At 41.3% G+C, this 18204-nt stretch overlaps 1 protein-coding gene across 9 annotated transcripts in view; it reads left to right on the top strand.

The window, feature by feature from the left end:
* Nucleotides 1–4521: 4521 nt before the first annotated feature.
* The window catches only part of MTERF2 (mitochondrial transcription termination factor 2), a 52272-nt gene continuing 38589 nt past the window's right edge, over nucleotides 4522–18204 (top strand). For 6 of the 9 annotated variants that reach the window (XR_004965771.1, XR_004965773.1, XR_004965772.1 and 3 more), the window contains exon 1: nucleotides 12354–12914. Coding sequence is in view for 2 of the 9 variants with exons in the window: in XM_036297361.1 (XP_036153254.1) it covers nucleotides 10584–11741 (1158 nt within the window). In the remaining 7 variants the exon portion in view is untranslated. Of the gene's footprint in view, nucleotides 4803–7566; nucleotides 7773–10525; nucleotides 11925–12353; nucleotides 12915–18204 lie in introns of those variants that run through there. The other 3 variants (XM_036297361.1, XR_004965774.1, XM_036297360.1) reach the window with 3 other exon arrangements.

Raw genomic sequence — 18204 nt, 5'->3', positions numbered from 1 at the left:
TTTTACTCATTCAGAAAATATTCTTGAATTCTTACTACCAAAAAACTGTGCTGGCAACCTGGAAAAATTGAGTTGAGAGAACCAAGCTTTTGAATGAGGCAATGCAAGGTCCTTATATTTTTCACATTCACTTAAAACAAATTAATAAATTTGGGATATAAAAGGCTGATAACAGTATCATTTTTTAATGCATCTCTTACTAGAAGCTTCAGGATTTTCCCACAATTTCAAACATGTTTGTGATTTTTTTTATAGATAACTAGAGGCCTGGTGCACGAAAGTTCATGCACTCGGGGGAGGGACCCTCAGCCTGGCAGTCTGGGACCTCTGGGGGGTATTGGGCCTAAGCTGGCAGTCAGACATCCCTCTGGCAGCCTGTGAACTCTCAGGGGATGTCCGACTGACGGCTTAGTGCTAAGGAGGAGGCGGGAGAGGCTCCTGCCACTGCCATTGCGTTCACAGCTGTCAGCCCGGCTTGTGGCTGAGTGGAGCTCCCCCTGTGGGAGTGCACTGACCACCAAGGGGCAGCTCCTGCATTGAGCGTCTGCCCCCTGGTGGTCAGTGTGCTTCATAGTGACCGGTTGTTCCTGATCGTGCTGCCATTAGGGCAGTGATGGCGAACCTATGACACGCGTGTCAGAAGTGACACGCGAACTCACTTTTTTGGTTGATTTTTCTTTGTTAAATGGCATTTAAATATATAAAATAAATATCAAAAATATAAGTCTTTGTTTTACTATGGTTGCAAATATCAAAAAATTTCTATATGTGACACGGCACCAGAGTTAAGTTAGGGTTTTTCAAAATGCTGTCATGCCGAGCTCAAAAGGTTCGCCATCACTGCATTGGGGTCAATTTGCATATTGCCCTTTTAGTATATAGTATATACATAATACTAGGTGCTTTCTCCCATTTCTCCATCCAAAGTTTGTTGTTGTTTTCTGATTTTTATGGCCCTAGAAAGGCACAATTTAAATATTTAGGATGGAGGAGAACCAAGATGGCGGCATAGGTTAACGCCGGAGTTTGCTGCTTTGAACAACTACTTCAAAAGTGAAACCAAAAAACGGAAGGGACATCACCCAGAACCACAGGAACGCTGGCTGAGTGGAAGTCCTACAACTAGGAGGAAAGAGAAACGCATACGGACACTCAGAGGAGGCGCAGTGCTGAAGTCAAATTCGGAGGTGCGGAGTGCGTGGAGCGGGCTGGCGGCGGAGGGCGCGGTTGGCGTTTTCAATCGGGAGGGAGTCGCAGACTCTGAGCTCCAGATCCGGGCGAGTCTTTAGGGACCCAGACTCAAACGGGAGAAGCGGGACTGTCTGGCTTCGGTCAGAGCGAGTGCAGCTTTCTCTCTGAGCTTTGCAGCGGGTGCTGGGACTCAGAGAGGCAGAGCCCCTGGGGACAGGACTGAGAGCCGCCATAACTGCTCTCTCCAGCCCACCCTGTTGATCCTGTGCGACCCGCCCCGCCCAAGCCCTGCACACAGGCATTTGCCGGATAGCCTCAGGCAAATGCCAGATTAGCACCTCCCTAGAGGACAGAAGTTCTCTCACTGCTGACACAGCTGATTCTCATAGCCACTTGGCCTGGAGGTCAAACCCTCCCTGGAATTAGCTACAACAATCAAGATTTAACTATAAGACTGCAAACAAAGACCACTAGGGGGTGCACCAAGGAAGCATAACAAAATGCGGAGACAAAGAAACAGGACAAAATTGTCAATGGAAGATATAGAGTTCAGAACCACACTTTTAAGGCCTCTCAAGAACTGTTTAGAAGCCGCCGATAAACTTAATGAGATCTACAAGAAAACTAATGAGACCCTCGATGTTATATTGGGGAACCAACTAGAAATTAAGCATACACGGACTGAAATAACGAATATTATACAGACTCCCGACAGCAGACCAGAGGAGCGCAAGAATCAAGTCAATGATTTGAAATGCGAGGAAGCAAAAAACACCCAACCGGAAAAGCAAAATGAAAAAAGAATCCAAAAATGCGAGGATAGTGTAAGGAGCCTCTGGGACAGCTTCAAGCGTACCAACATCAGAATTATAGGGGTGCCAGAAGATGAGAGAGAGCAAGATATTGAAAACCTATTTGAAGAAATAATGACAGAAAACTTCCCCCACCTGGTGAAAGAAATGGACTTACAGGTCCAAGAAGCGCAGAGAACCCCAAACAAAAGGAATCCAAAGAGGACCACACCAAGACACATCATCATTAAAATGCCAAGAGCAAAAGATAAAGAGAGAATCTTAAAAGCAGCAAGAGAAAGAAACTCAGTTACCTACAAGGGAATACCCATACGACTGTCAGCTGGTTTCTCAACAGAAACTTTGCAGGCCAGAAGGGAGTGGCAAGAAATATTCAAAGTTATGAATACCAAGAACCTACAACCAAGATTACTTTATCCAGCAAAGCTATCATTCAGAATTGAAGGTCAGATAAAGAGCTTCACAGATAAGGAAAAGCTAAAGGAGTTCATCACCACCAAACCAGGATTATATGAAATGCTGAAAGGTGTCCTTTAAGAAGAGGAAGAGGAAGAAAAAGGTAAAGATACAAATTATGAACAACAAATATGCATCTATCAACAAGTGAATCTAAGAATCAAGTGAATAAATAATCTGATGAACAGAATGAACTGGTGATTATAATAGAATCAGGGACATAGAAAGGGAATGGACTGACTATTCCTGGGGGGGAAAGGGGTGTGGGAGATGCGGGAAGAGACTGGACAAAAATCGTGCACCTATGGATGAGGACAGTGGGTGGGGAGTGAGGGCGGAGGGTGGGGCGGGAACTGGGAGGAGGGGAGTTATGGGGGGGAAAAAAAGAGGAACAAATGTAATAATCCGAACAATAAAGATTTAATTAAAAAAATAAATAAATAAATAAATAAATATTTAGGATGGAAAAGCTTTAGGTAACATTTAAGACAGTTGGCATAGTTGAGTTGGTCAGTTTCAAGTTTTGATTACAATTCACAGGTTATGCATATTATCATTCCTCACACAGTTATGTGGAGCCCTGGTGTAAGCTGCTAGCACTGTAGTGGATATCTCTGTTCCCTCCCTCCTGACCATACAGTTCTAAGGCCTGAGTTTACATTCCTTAACTTCTTTCTCTTCTCTCTATCCTACTCTGATTCCCTTTTCCTAAGTGCATGTGAAATACTTTGGTTTGTCTGGACACCAAGTCCCTGTATATGAGAAAAAAGAGTTCAATAAAACCACACATAATAAGGTTTTTTGTGTTGTTTTTTTTAATATGGGTAACTTAAAGGGAAAAGGGTTGCAGGACAAGCACTCCCCTACCTTATAGTATACCAAAAAAAACAGTTCATTCAAGAATATCCTGGAGATCAAAGTCGATCTTGAGACAAAGAGTCAGGATTCTTGCTGCTACTCTCTGGCATTAAAGTCAAATATCAGTCCCTCTCAGCAAAGCCTGTTGAGCACAGATTGGGTACTAAGGCTAGCCTCAGAGATTTAGTTCAAATTTCCTGAGTCCCTACCATGTGCCAAGCATTATTCATAGGAAAGTAAATTCATCAGTACACACAGGGAGTTTACTCCACAGGGTGAGAGGGCAGTGTAAAGAATTGCAGTGCTGTATGTTAAGGCTGTGTTAGAACTGTGCACAGTGTGCTATGGAAACACTAGGAAAATCTGACAGCTTTCCTGACTCCAACTCCCACACACCAGCATAGGACAACTAGGCAAGGTCAGGGCATCCTGTCCTTGGAAACATTAACTGTAGTTGCGATTAATCATGTTGTCGGTTGTTAATGTCTTTGTCCTCCACTAGAATGTAAACTCCCAGAACAGAAAATGTGCTTTATTCCCCTTTGTCCTGTCCACTGATGTCTGTCTTCTCATTGCTGTTTCCCATGTTTGACACTTAATAGGCATGCCATAAATATTTGTTGATTGAATGGATAAACGAGAGAGTAAATGAGACAGACATTTTTTAAGGAGAAATTTATTAAATTGGCATCACAAGTAGTCATTGGAATGTAAACCACTTGGCAGTTAACAGAAAAGGCAAGTATTTAGGTGAAAATGGCAGGAGGGAGGTTTTTAAAGATGAATCAGACACCTCTGACTGCTGGGTGGAGGACTGGAACAGTCAGTGGATAGTAGAAAGGCTCCATATGTTCCAAAGAGATTTGGGGCTTTTGTACATTAGTTCTTTGTTCTTTTGGGAATTCTGAATGGCCCTAGCTTAAATATACAGTGGTTTCTGAGTTAATTCTACGTTTTTTTTCTTACGGGTTAGTGACATTCCCCAAGGGACCAAATAACCGAAACTCCCAGCTTTTATAAATTGCTGGCAAGGAAAGGGTGTGAAAGTGCCGGAGGCAATAGTTTGCTTGCACCCGGCTCAGTTCCCTGAAAAGGTGATTCCCACGCCAACCCGCCCCTACCGCCGACCCCGCCCCTACCTCCCGGCCCCGCCCCTGCCGCCGGCCCCGCCCCTAGCCCCAACCTGCCTTGCGCCAACAATGGGCGTCTGGAGGGTCACATGGCCTGCGTTGCGCCCTGATTGATTGCGCTGGGGGCGTGAATCTGCGGGCTCTTGGGTCTCCCGCGTTCTGATTGGCTGCCGGTAAAGACAGGTGACCTAGTTGGCGCCGCTGAGGGAAATTCATAAGTCGCTCCAGGCCCCGGGCCTGGTTCCTGGTCCTCGGATCGACTACCGGCCACCGGAATCGTCGGCCTGGTGAGGGAAGGCGGTCGGAGCCGGGGGCCCGTGACCCACTGCGCCTGGCAAGGAGCGGACGCCTACAGGTGAGTCGCGCCCTTTCTCCGCCCCTGGGGGTAGTCGCCCCGGCCTGGCCGTGGCTGTGAGGCGGGGGTTCCGGGGCCGCCCGCCGCTCAGCTGCGCCTGCCTGGCCTGGGCGGACGCCTGGGCGCCGCGGGTCGGAAGTTTCTCCGGAGAAGCGCAGGCCGCGCTAGACGGGTGTGTGGCTTTCGGTCGCTCCCCAAGACTCTCTCTCTTCCTTGGGCCTTCGGGTTTCCTTGCTGTTATACCCACTGGGGCTTATTTGAATCTCAGAAGTTCGTACACGTTATAAAAGTAGAACTGAATTGAGATTACCGATTATAGAGTGGCCCGTATAGGAAAAGGATGCGTGTTATAGAAGTGGACTTCACTCCTCAAACGTGTCTAGGAAACATGAAGTTTCAGAGAATAGCTCGCGTTGTGTTTGGCAAACATTTACCAAGAGCGTCATTATGTGTAGGGCACAGCGCTAAGGGCTGGCCTCTATTGGGTTTGAATACAAGGTCTGCCCTTTATTAGCCGAGCAACCTTGGACAGGTTACTTTTCCTGCTACTTTATCTGTTTTCTCATCTTTAAAATGGGTTGTGTGATTTAATGAATTTTCTGAATACTCTTGGTTTTTGTTACTAACTCATTTCATCTTCACAATCACCCAGGATGTAGTGTCCCCATTTTCTTGATGGTCAAACTGAGGCAGAGAGGTGAAATGACTTCCTTAAGTCACAATACAACATGCCCAGGAATTAAGCCCACGCAGCCCACAGTTTTAGCCACTAGGTTAGGTTAGGTTGCTTCATGGATGGGCTTGGTTTGTTCATTCAGTTTCAGTTAACAAACACTGATTCTATTTCTCTGTGGACTAAGTTCTTTGCTTGTTACAAAGATAAAGCAGAAGAGCATCAGACCCTGCCCTCCCCGTGCTTGCAATCTCATGCAGGTTGTTCATAGTTGGACTGCAGGGTCTGAATCCTGCTTAAATTAATCCTGCTAAAATCTTTTGCAAAACAAGTACTGGTTTTTGTTTTGTTTTGTTGTTTTTTGTGTTTTGTGGGGGTTTTTTTTGTTTTTTGTTTTTCAAAGACAGTCCGTGGCTCTCATCAGGTTCTCTGGTGGGTCTGTGATCCAGAGGTATGAAGAAACATTTTAGCAGAAGAGCTAATATTAGCATAATGCCTGGCACATTGTGTGAACTTAAAGCCAAAATACTTCTGATTGAATGAATAACAAACTTCCAGGAATGTAGTGATTGCTACAATAGGATCAAGAGTTGGTTCCTATGGAGGAGCACACACAAAGATCACCTGACTAGGAATGTCTCCTAGACTCACCTGTGTCAGCCCAATGGGTGGAGGGTAGGGAAGCAATTCATTGGAACATGGTGGCCAGTCTCTGCCTCATGCAGGGTGAAACAAATAACACATGAACAACTGCAGCTATGACAAGTGGCACCGAGGAACCACCCATAGTTTCAAGAGAGCTTATAATGGGGACAGGAGGTTTCATCTATTTATGACTCATGCTATACTGTGCATGGACTGGGAAGACATGCTAAGCGAAATAAACCAGACACAACAAGACAAATGTATGATTCCACTGACAAAGTCATAGAAACAGAAAGTAGAATAGAAATTACCAGGGGCTGAGTGGTGAGGGGAATGTGGAATTATTTTTTTTAAAAATATATTTTATTTTTTACAGAGAGGAAGGGAGAGGGATAGTTAGAAACATCGATGAGAGAGAAACATCGATCAACTGCCTCCTGCACGCCCCCCACTGGGAATGTGCCCACAACCAAGGTACATGCCCTTGACCGGAATCGAACCCGGGACCCTTCAGTCCGCAGGCCGACGCTCTATCCACTGAGCCAAACTGGTTAGGGCAGGAATGTGGAATTATTGTTTAATGGGTACAGAGTTTGTGCCTGGGGTGATGAAAAAGTTCTGGAAGTAGTAGTAGTGGTTGTGCAACATTGTGAATTTGCTTAATGCCACTGATAAAAAAGGCAAACGGCAGGAATAGTTCAAAGGCAACACAGATCGTCAACATAATTTAAGAAAAGTTCAGCCTCACTAATAATAAAATGAAGTTAAATTAGTGTTGTATTCATTTTCACATATTAAATTTATAACTGATGAGGGAATCACTCATACTGCTTGTGAGAATATAGGTTGGGATAGTTTTTCTGGGTAGTAAATTAACAACTGAACTTCACACATCTCTTCAGTAATTCTCCTAGAAGTTCATCCTAAAGGGAAAAATATGAAATGTGCAGCAGATATTTAGCATATAACAAAAAATTACAAATAGCCCAACTGCTCAATACTAGGAAATAAATTACAAAATGATAGTATATCCATCACATATATCATGCACTCATTTAAAATATTTAGAGCACTTTTGATGCCAAGGTATATATAGTGGATTAAAGAATAAAATACATATAGGAGGGTAGGCAAAAGTAGGTTTACAGTTGTGAGTACACAAAACAGTGTTTATTCTTGTATTTTTATTTATTACTAGAGGCCCGATGCATGAATTCCTGCACGGGTGGGGTTCCTTGGGGTGGCCTGTGGAGATTGGTCCCCAGCTCATGCTCCCAGCCTCATGGCCCCGCCTGGCACCCCGCCTTGGCCTGGTGCTGCCCCCTCACCTGCTCCACCATCCCACCTGTGGGATCATCAATCGGGGCCAGGCCCTCCCCCACCCCACCCAGCTCCCTCAGCGCCTGGGAGTCAGGCGGGGCTACCCCCCACTCCTGCCATCTGCAGGGTCATCCACAGATCGATCAGGCCCCTGCTCACACCCACCTTGGCCTGGCACCACCCGCTCACCTGCTCCACCATCCCACCGAGGTCCTGCTCTCATCGGGGCCCATCGAGGCTGACAGCACCTCCACTGCCGCCCGCTGACAGTGCTGCGTTGCTGACACTCGCCATGTTCCATACTGCCCCCCTGGTAGTCAGCACACGTTATAGTGAGTGGTCGAACTCCCGGTCGAGGGGACAATTTGCATATTAGGCTTTTATTATATAGGATTTTGTTAGTACTACAACTGTAAACTTCCTTTTGCCCACCGCTGTACAATGTGTATTGATTGTAGAGGAACCACATTTGTGCTTTCCACTTTTGTAGTCAACTATGTTTGTTCATCAGAGAGAGAAACAGCTAGAGCAAGACAGACAGCTTTAATTGTTCAGACAACTCACCTGAACACATGATAGTTGACTCTGGAGTAAGCAGGCAATGGGAGGCAGCCCGCTCTTCCCTTAGCCTCCCTGGGCAAGAGCGTCATGCTGTGGTCAGTGTAGTTCTAATATTTAATGATCTGTCACTTTTTATAATGTAACTCCAGAGTAAGCCAACTACTTCATCTGGTGCTTAGCCAAACACTGGGATCTGTTCCAGGCCTGGAGGAACCCCTGGTGCAGGACTTACAGAAGATGGTATGTTGGTATCCAGTGTGGTGCCTGCTTAGGAGATTTTCAAGGAAAATTTTGAGTTTCTTTAATTTTCACTTGATAGGCTGAGTTTAGAACCTGTCATGTATAAAGCAGGTTTATGTATTTAAAAATTATAATAAAGGGGGCAAGAAGCATAGAATAAAACGACTTACATGTCAAAATATGAATAGTTGTCTATAGGTGATGGGATTATGAAAGATTTTTTCCATTTCCTTATACTTTTCAGAATTTGGCAGATTCTCTATAGTGAGACTGTATTACCTTCATAAGCAGTTACTTGCTTATAAAAGCATTTACAATACAGTTTTCACAATTTTCAGTTATTCTTTGTAAATAATGTACTTCTGTCTAAAATACAGTTTAAAGTCACATTACTACAAACATTTTAGCTCCATGTTAACTAGTCATGGCTTCCATTTATTGAGCGCTGATAACATACCAGGCTGCGCACAAAGCACTTGACGTGCATTCCTATAAGGTTTACCTGCTGTTCTGCTATACAGGTGATGCTATTGTTATTTTAATCTTATTGAACTTTTACTGTGAGGTTGTATTCTAATCACTACTTGTTTAATATGAGGTTAAGTAACTTTCCCAAGATGATCCCATAAATTAGAGCCAGAGCAGGGTGTGAGTTTGGCTGCCGAGCCACACTCCTTCCAGCTGGTGGTACAGATGTGAGGCTCGAGGTTTTGGGATTCCAGGACAGTGGGGTGTGGGACTCCAGCCTAGATGTACCTCCGTGCTGTTAAAATCCTTGGTCTTCTCAGAAATTTAAAAAATATTATTTATATGTTGGCTATTTGAGAGTTATTTAAGGAAACTGGTATTAGGAATCGTCTTAAGAAAACTCTGGTTGAACTACTAGAAGTAAAACAGAAGCTATGCCTACAATTACTTTAACTGAGCTATTTTACCAAAAGTAAACCAAAAATGAGAGCATTATTCTCTGTTATTTTTCCTTAGAGAATAATAATTTATTTGTAGTAGGACTTGAAAGGGAGGAGTCCTTGGCATATGTGGCAAAGGCATTAAAGGCAGGGATTGGAAGTGCCCACCCCCCCCCGTTTTCCTTCAAACCTACAAATACTAAGGAAATGCTGTTAACTATCCAAATAGCAGCACTATACTTTTGTGGTAGAGCCAAGACACTTCAATCTCAGGTACCAAAAGTTAAAACAACAAACTAGGCATGTTTTCATTACCAGAAATATGAGAAAATAGTGCAAAGGCTACAATGCATCAGGCACAGTATAGCGTCTCTAGGTAGCTAAAGCTGTCAAGTGGGGACAGCTGGTTAGACGTTATAGCGTATGGTCCCCATTCCACAGCTGACATGCCACTCGCGTGGCTCCACTGGGGCAGTCACACATCTCTCTCATTGTACCTGGCTAAGACTTAATTTAATTCTGCATTTATAAAGAAATTTTCACATAATTCTCATGGAACAAGCATACATTTATTGACTCATTTTAAATAAAAAATTAACTAACTTATTTGGGTAATAGTTATTTAGCAAAAATATTTACTCTGAAATATAAAATTAGAGATGAAGCCCCCCTTCTTTTTTTAAAAAATACATTTTTATTAATTTCAGAGAGGAAGGGATAGGGAGAGAAAGAGAAACATCAATGATGAGAGAGAATCACTGCTTGGCTGCCTCCTGCACACCCCCAACTGGGGATCGAGCCTACAACCCAGGCATGTGCCCTTGACCGGAATCGAACCTGGGACCTTTCAGTCCGCAGGCCGACGTTCTATCCACTGAGCCAAACCAGCTAGGGCACCCTACCCACCTCCATTCTTAATAAGTATTTGCTTCTGCTAAACATCATCTTGAAAATGTAAAACGTTAAAAACAAAAACAAAGAACCTCTGTGTGTATGTAAGTAAGTAACATATGTCTCCTAAAGAAAAACATATCAGAGTTGCAGGAGGGGGAAGTTGTGTCAAAATAACATCTACGGTCTGTGATTCTTTGAACTTTTTGTGGTCTGGCTACTGCTCTGTGAAAGAGAAATAACTACTTCACAAGGTTGCTGCAAAGCTCAAATGACAATGTATTTATAAAGTTTAAGATGTCTAAGCTGTGAAGAAGTATAATTACTTTATAAATTATGTAAGAGGATATATTTAATATTCCACATGAGTAGTTTTCCTGTCTAATTTAAATCCATGTTATTTCCAATGCTTACTGCTTACAGCTCAGATTTGTGTTCTACAAGGCAACAACCCATAGTTAAATCCTGTAATTTCTTTCTTACAGGCACCCTGAGTACATTCTGCATCACTGGACGGTGGGGATTAGCTGGTGGATTTCAGGCATGTTGTGGAAGTTGCTGATGAGATCCCAGCCTTGCAGGCTGTGTTCTTTCAGAAAGATGCTATCAGCTCCCAAATACAGACCTTTTTTAGCTCGCTTCACCTATACAACCAACAGTCAGCCTAACAAAGAAAATCAAAGAACAGTGGAAAAGCTCCATAAATTTTCAGTTGACATCAGGAAAATACGCAGATTAAAAGGATGGGTCCTTTTGGAAGATGAAACCTATGTTGAAGAAATTGCAAATATTTTACAGCAACTAGGTGCCAATGAGACTGTGGTAGCCAGTATTTTGGAACGCTGCCCAGAAGCCATTGTCTGCAGTCCAACCGCTGTTAACTCCCAGAGAGAACTCTGGCAGTCCCTCTGCAAAAATGAGGAAGAGTTAGTCAAGTTAATAGAACAGTTTCCAGAATCTTTCTTTACGGTTAAAGACCAGGAGAACCGGAAACTAAATGTACAGTTCTTTCAAGAGTTGGGACTCAAAAATGTGGTCATTAGCAGGTTTTTGACAACTGCACCTAGTATTTTTCATAATCCTGTTGAGAAGAATAAGCAAGTGATAAGGATTCTCCAGGAGAGTTATCTAAATTTAGGTAGCTCCGAGACCAACATGAAAGTTTGGCTACTGAAGTTATTAAGCCAAAACCCATTTATTTTGTTAAATTCTTCTGCAGCTATAAAGGAAACACTGGAATTTCTCCAGGAGCAAGGTTTCACAGACTCTGAAATTCTCCAGCTTCTGTCCAAACTGAAAGGGTTTCTTTTTCAACTTGGCCTAAGAAGTATACAGAACAGTATTTCCTTCTCTAAAAATGCTTTTAAATGCACAGATCATGACCTGAAGCAGTTAGTTTTGAAATGTCCTGCCCTTTTATATTATTCCGTTCCCATTTTGGAAGAGAGAATTCAGGGATTATTGAAAGAAGGAATTTCCATAGCTCAGATAAGAGAAACGCCCATGGTTCTGGAATTAACACCACAGATAGTACAGTATAGGATAAGGAAACTGAATTCCTTAGGCTACAGAATAAAGGATGGACATCTAGCAAGTCTAAATGGAACGAAAAAAGAGTTTGAGGCTAACTTTGGTAAAATCCAGGCCAAAAAAGGAAGGCCATTATTTAACCCTGTTGCACCGTTACATGTTGATGAGTAACTCACTGGCTGATACTGCTTCCTTCTGGCAGTGCAGTGACACTGAGTAGCAAAGACACAGGATTCAGGCTGTTTGCAGGCACCAGGAATTTTACCTCTAAGTAAATAATCCCCAACTCATATGCTATATTATAAAATATAAATTACATTTATTTTAAATAAAAGTTGCTAATTTTGATCTTAAGCTATTTTTTTAAAAATCTTGTACCATTCAATGGCACCTTAGTGTGATATAAGTGAATCATTTCTAAGAAACTGACAAGTGTCATTTTTTAAAAATTTGTTTTTATTGATTTCAGAGGGAGGGAGAGAAAGAGATAGAAACATCAGTGATGAGAATCCTTGATCAGCTGCCTCCTGCACACCCCCTACTGGGGATCGAGCCTACAACCTGAGCATGTGCCCTGTTTGAGAGTCAAACCATGATCTCCTGGTTCATTGGTTGACGCTCAACCACCGAGCCACACTGGCTGGGGAAACAAGTGTCATTTTTTTATTTATCTAGCACAGCGGTTCTCAACCTGTGGGTCGCGACCCCTTTGGAGATCCAACGACCCTTTCACAGAGGTTGCCTAAGACCATCGGAAAACACATATATAATTACATATTATTTTTGTGATTAATCACTATGCTTTAATTATGTTCAATTTGTAACAATGAAATTGGGGGTCACCACAACATGAGGAACTGTATTAAAGGGTCGCAGCATTAGGAAGGTTGAGAACCACTGATCTAGCACATTTCATCTGGGATGTAGACCCAGCCTTCTTTCGCACCACCAGCTCTGAAACATCACTACTGTGGTCTGAGTTCTGTAGCTTAGTGTTAAAGTGAAACATCAGCAGATTTCTAATACATTTTTTTAGAGAAAGCTGATTTTATCTCCTGGTTGGAATGAGTATCTTTCAGAACCAAGTATTACTCATCCAGAAAGCACAATTAGAGCTTATTTGTATGGTCACGTTGTTTAAAATTGACCATTTTTCTCTCTCATGAAGTGCTTTTAAGTGCATTCATTACTTTCCCCATTTTACAGATGAGGAAACTGAACTTTAGAGAGGCCACTCAGCCCAGATTTACTATGATCCGACTTCTTTTCAAACCTTGTGAATAGAAAAAGGATTGCTTATGAGTTGGCATGAAAGAAGTCACCCCTCCCTGACCTGCCAAAAGAGTGAGTACCAACAAATTTAGGGATTTTTATGAAAACTGTAAAATGCCTTCAATTTGAAATGATCTAATTGATATACATTTGAAGTACATGGAGCATTTTTAAGAACTTTCTGAAAATCCTGGTCTGCCTATAAAAGGGAAAGTGTGTGATGGTTGGTACTTAGTAGCATTTCACATTTCTATTTCTAAATCTTGCCAAGATAAACATTACCCAGATAAAGACTGGCCCACTTTCAGCTCTGGAGTTTGAACTTTGTAACAACCAAACAATTGACTCTGATAGTCAAACCTCTATGTGTGAATGGTCTTTTCTTAAGGAAAATATGAAAAATGCAGGCCATGTCTTCAGCAAATGCAAGTAGCCCTCACTATCCAATTCTGTTAAGTTCCTTAGGAGAGGAAAGACATCTACGCAGCACCAAGTGCCAGGCACACTGTGCTTTGCAACACTAGGAGTTCGGTACCATTGTTTACTGGTCTACAGATGAGAAGACTCAGGCACACAGAGAGTTACTCACCCAAAGTCACATGGGAATGTTCAAGAAAAAGAATGGCAGTACAGTGGGGGCAGGTTGCAAGGCAAGGAGAGTGGTGCAGGATGAGTATTATACGTCCATCTAAAGAGCAGAATCTCATTCTGAGTGTGATGGGAAACCCTTGGAGAAACTAGATGCTTGTTGTCCCACCATAATTATCAGTGGTGCTTTGTCTGTTGTCTCAGTTTGAAATACATTGTATATTATGTGGTCACCTTTTAGATGTTAATTTTTGAGATGTCTACTAGATATCAGAGCAGAGATGTCAAAGAGGCAAATGCTAAAGTCCAGAATTGTGAGAAGGTAGGACTGGAGATAGAGATCCAGGGGTCATTTGCATATCTATGAAATGTAAAGCTATGGCTCTCTATGAGCTTATCCAGAAACAAAGTACAGATTTGTAGCACTAGCTGGCCAATCCTAGAAAGGGCTGACCAGTGGAAGTCTGCCAAGAAAAGAGGGCATGGTCAATAAGATTGAATGCCATGGACATGCCAACTAAGATACAGACAAGTGACTAATAGAATTGGCAAATAGGAAATCATTAGTTGGCCCTATCAGGAGTGATTCTGGTGGACTGAGAAAGATAAGAAAGCAACTGGAATAGGTTGAAAGGCTAGATGAAGAGGAAGAAACTGCAGTTGTTTTCAAGAAGTTTTTCTTTAAAGAAAGCAAATGCTAAGATTTGTTTACTAGTACATGCTGATGGGTATGACCCAAGAGAGCTTGAGATGGAAATCTGTAGATTTCATATCCTTGAGGAAGTGAAGGTGGGCAGACTTTGGATGAGCGCACAGATACTAGTCCTGGTCTGAGTGTGGCATCAGGTGTAGGCAAGTTGATGGAGTGGGTGGTATGAGAAGCAGGAGAGTTGCTGTCAGAGAAGGACAGTAGAATGGGAGATGGGAGTATGTATAGCAAGAGAGTCGGAAGGAGGAGGTAAGAAAGTAATCTGGAAGAGTAGTAAAGTGAACATACAAGAGGGTATATAAGAAAGTTTGTCAGAATTGAGTGACCCTGTGTGCTTTGTCGGCCTTTAATTTAGTCTAGTCATTACAGCAGCAAACTTTAGGGGCACAGGCCCATGTAGAGAACTTGAGACACATACAGTTTTTAAAATACATTTGTAACTTACTCTAACTTGAAAAGATTAAGTTAAAATCCACATTTGTGGTTAAAAAAAAAAATCCAGTATATTGCCCTAGCCAGTTTGGCTCAGTGGATAGAGTATCAGCCTGCAGACTGAAAGGTCCCGGGTTCAATTCCAGTCAAGGGCACATGCTCAGGTTGCGGGCTTGATCCCCAGTAGGGGCCATGTAGGAAGCAGCAGGAGGCAGCCGGTCAATGATTCTCATCATTGATGTTTCTCTCCCTCCTCCCTTCCTCTCTGAAATCAATAAAAATTTATTTTTTTAAAAATCCAGTATATTGACTTTATATTCCCTTCGACTAAATGTTACTACATTTTCTTTTGTAAACCTTTGAACCTGCCTTTTTCCATTCTTGCATTCTTATTCAGATCTGAGTAGAATTTAAAATAATTCAAAATCAACAACAGAGCAGGGAGAGATACTCTTAATAAAACACTAGAGCAGCCGTGGGCAAACTACGGCCCGTTTGAAATGAATAAAACTAAAAAAAAAAAAAGACCGTACCCTTTTATGTAATGTTTACTTTGAATTTATATTAGTTCACACAAACACTCCACCCATGCTTTTGTTCCGGCCCTCCGGTCCAGTTTAAGAACCCATTGTGGCCCTCGAGTCAAAAAGTTTGCCCACCCCCACACTAGAGTCCAGTTTTTATTTCCTGTGTGAAAAGAGACTCTAGTAACAATTATTTCCTTTAAGTCATTTAGTGGAATATAATTACACTAAACTCATTTCTGTGGCAAAATATAATTAGCTGCCACAGTAAATATGGTCACCAGGAAGTTCAAGCTAGACAGCCTGGTAAATCTAGCACAGGCAGCACTGAATGCCGACAGCAGAATTAAGGACTTGTTACTGATGGCCCCATTTCTGTTTCTGGACCTAAACTGGAGAAGTGACTTACACTAATTCAGAAATTACATAGGAAATTCAACTAACATTGAAAGACTGTTCCATATTTATACGAAGAGAATAAAGATATACCCTCATAGTGATTAAATCAGATAATGTGTGGACAGCACCCGGTGGGTAAGTAGATGCCCAATATATATCCATTTTCTACCTTCCTCTAACTGGTTCCCATCCCTTTGAGTCACTTCTGTTCAGTGAGATGTCTAAGTTGGTTCCACAGTTACGTAGGACAGAGGGAAGTGCTCACTACTTTGTAACTTCATCAGTTCCCAAATTTCAGAGTGCATAGGAATCACCAGCAGTTGTTAAACTGCAGTCCTACAGACCCCACCCTACAGAGATTCAGCAAGTTGGGGTCAAACCTAGAAATCTACATTTTTAATCTTTATTAGAGTTGTTTAAAATATATTTGCATTTCATTTATTGTGTTGGCATCAAAATATATTCAGAGATGTTTTATCTTGTTTCTTCATTAACGTCAAAAATTTGTAAACTTTCTAAACTGCTATGTAACTAAAAATTTTAAGACTACCCTGTTTTAAAATTTCCTTTATTCCCTTAGATCTTTATGAAACATTTCATATGTTATAGATCATAGTGTTTTATTAACAGATTCATGTATTCTTTTCTCATTCCTTTAATACAAAAAACTTCAGTCATCGGTTATTTTCATCTAAGTGCAGGTCTCATAATATCAACATTAGATCAGTCATTCAGTGGATCACACACGGTTACCCTCATTGTGCAAATACCCACTCAAAAGAAAAGCTGAATAACAGATGCCTCCAGGTATATACAGCCACCTTAGTTTCTTGAAGTGAACGAGTACTGTTTACAGGTCAAATGCTAGTCTACAAAAATAAACTGAGAAAGACTCAAGTGTACAGCTATACATATCTGATGGCAAGTTCATTTCAACAAGAACCTCCATGACTAACTTCATTTGTACAGTTCTCTGCTATCATTGCAAAAGCCTCTCCTGAACAAAGTTACAATTTAGAATTTAAAACAAACTCAGTAAGATAAAATGTACCAGGTGGCTTTTCTGTAGCAGAAATTAATCACAACTATTTTATTTTCCTCAAGCAATTTTAAAGATAAGCAAAGTTAAAAATAAATATGCAAGCATATAGTCAACTAAAGTATGTTTAGAAATGCAGGTATAAAGCACAGCAGAACCTATGACTAGAGAAGATAAATTAGAAAAATGACCTATTAATGAAGTGATAATTTCTTTCAAATAGCAGGAAACAAGTTCTCCACTATCATTAATTTAGGTCATTATTTGTGTTCATCTATTAATTTTTGGGGAAAAAAAAAACAACCATTGCTAATTATGACATTTGACCAGATATACCAACATGTATACCTTAAATTACACGGCATGAAATAAAAGGCCATTTAATTTCTGATGAATTGAATTCCTTAACGACTTCTCAGTTTTATATACTGTAGAAAAATTCAAGAACATTTGTAGATTTGCTTAAAATCCCTGCTGGTATTCATGAAAGTTTTTGAAAAGTAATGTTCTTATCCGTTTGGTAATCCACATTAATGTAAAAATTCTTCGTTGTTTATAAACAGTTCAGCCTTGGGTGTGCGAGTGATCTGTTTTAAGTTCTCAGGGAGACCGTTTCACTTATTTACTCCAGAGCATCATACCTTTCCTTCCCTCCCTTGCAAGGAAAAAAAAATCTGCAGAATGGAGGCAAATATCTGGACTTAGTATAAAGAAAACAGATTTTTTTCAGGATTGGATTATAACCCCTAGTTAGGATGAATGCCAAATATATATATGCCACTTTTAAATTTTTTATAAAACAAGAAACAAACAGATGAATTTCAGCTAAGTCATATTCTTTGAGAATGACTGAAACATGATATGTTAATTTAAGACTTGACACACTTATCATCCACAATCAAAAACTTCAATTCCCGGCCTGAATTTGACTTGGAAAATGATACAAAGTCTACAGCTGCTTTAAAGGGCGATGAGATAACATTTTAAAAGCCTATAAACCAGTGGTTCTCAACCTTGGCTGCACATTAGAATCCCCTGGGAATCTTTTTAAAATCCTGATTTCTGGGCCTCTTCCTCCGGAAATTCTGTTTCTTTGTTACTAATTTTGTGGCCTCACCCCATAACAAAGAAACAGAATTTCTGGAGCTTGAGGCCCAGAAATCAGGATTTTAAAGAGATTCCCAGGTGATTCTAATGTGCAGCCAAGGCTGAGAACCACGGCTATAAACCATTGAAAACACATATATTTTACATTCAAAACTAATCCCTGGAGCCCATTTCATTCGATTTAAAAGCTCCCACATATTCGTGGCTCTTTTACCATGTTTTTTAAAAAACCTGCTTATAATTTAAGCCATCCTAGAGATAAAACAAATGTGAAGAGTTCTTTTTATATCTGGGATGTTCTAGGTAATTTTTAAAAACTGAAAATTATTTATTTGTTCCTCCTTAATCTGAAACTCTTCCAACAAAGCTTCTGACTAGCAACGACATGTTCCTTAGGCACTGTGAGGTGTACTGATGATGGAGCATGAGCCCAGGTTCAACCATATTGTTGGTCATAACTACAGTTAACAAAAAGTTAACCACTATCTTATCTGCTAAGAGCAAGAAATGCTTTTACCCCAAGACTCCTGAGATTCTTAAAGAAGGAAAACTGATCTGATACAA

This window comes from Myotis myotis, unplaced genomic scaffold, assembly GCF_014108235.1.
Source record: "Myotis myotis isolate mMyoMyo1 unplaced genomic scaffold, mMyoMyo1.p scaffold_m19_p_3, whole genome shotgun sequence".
Classification (NCBI taxonomy): Eukaryota; Metazoa; Chordata; class Mammalia; order Chiroptera; family Vespertilionidae; genus Myotis; species Myotis myotis.
The sequence above is the reverse complement of the archived record's forward strand: the minus strand, read 5'-3'. Positions and strand labels throughout refer to the sequence as shown.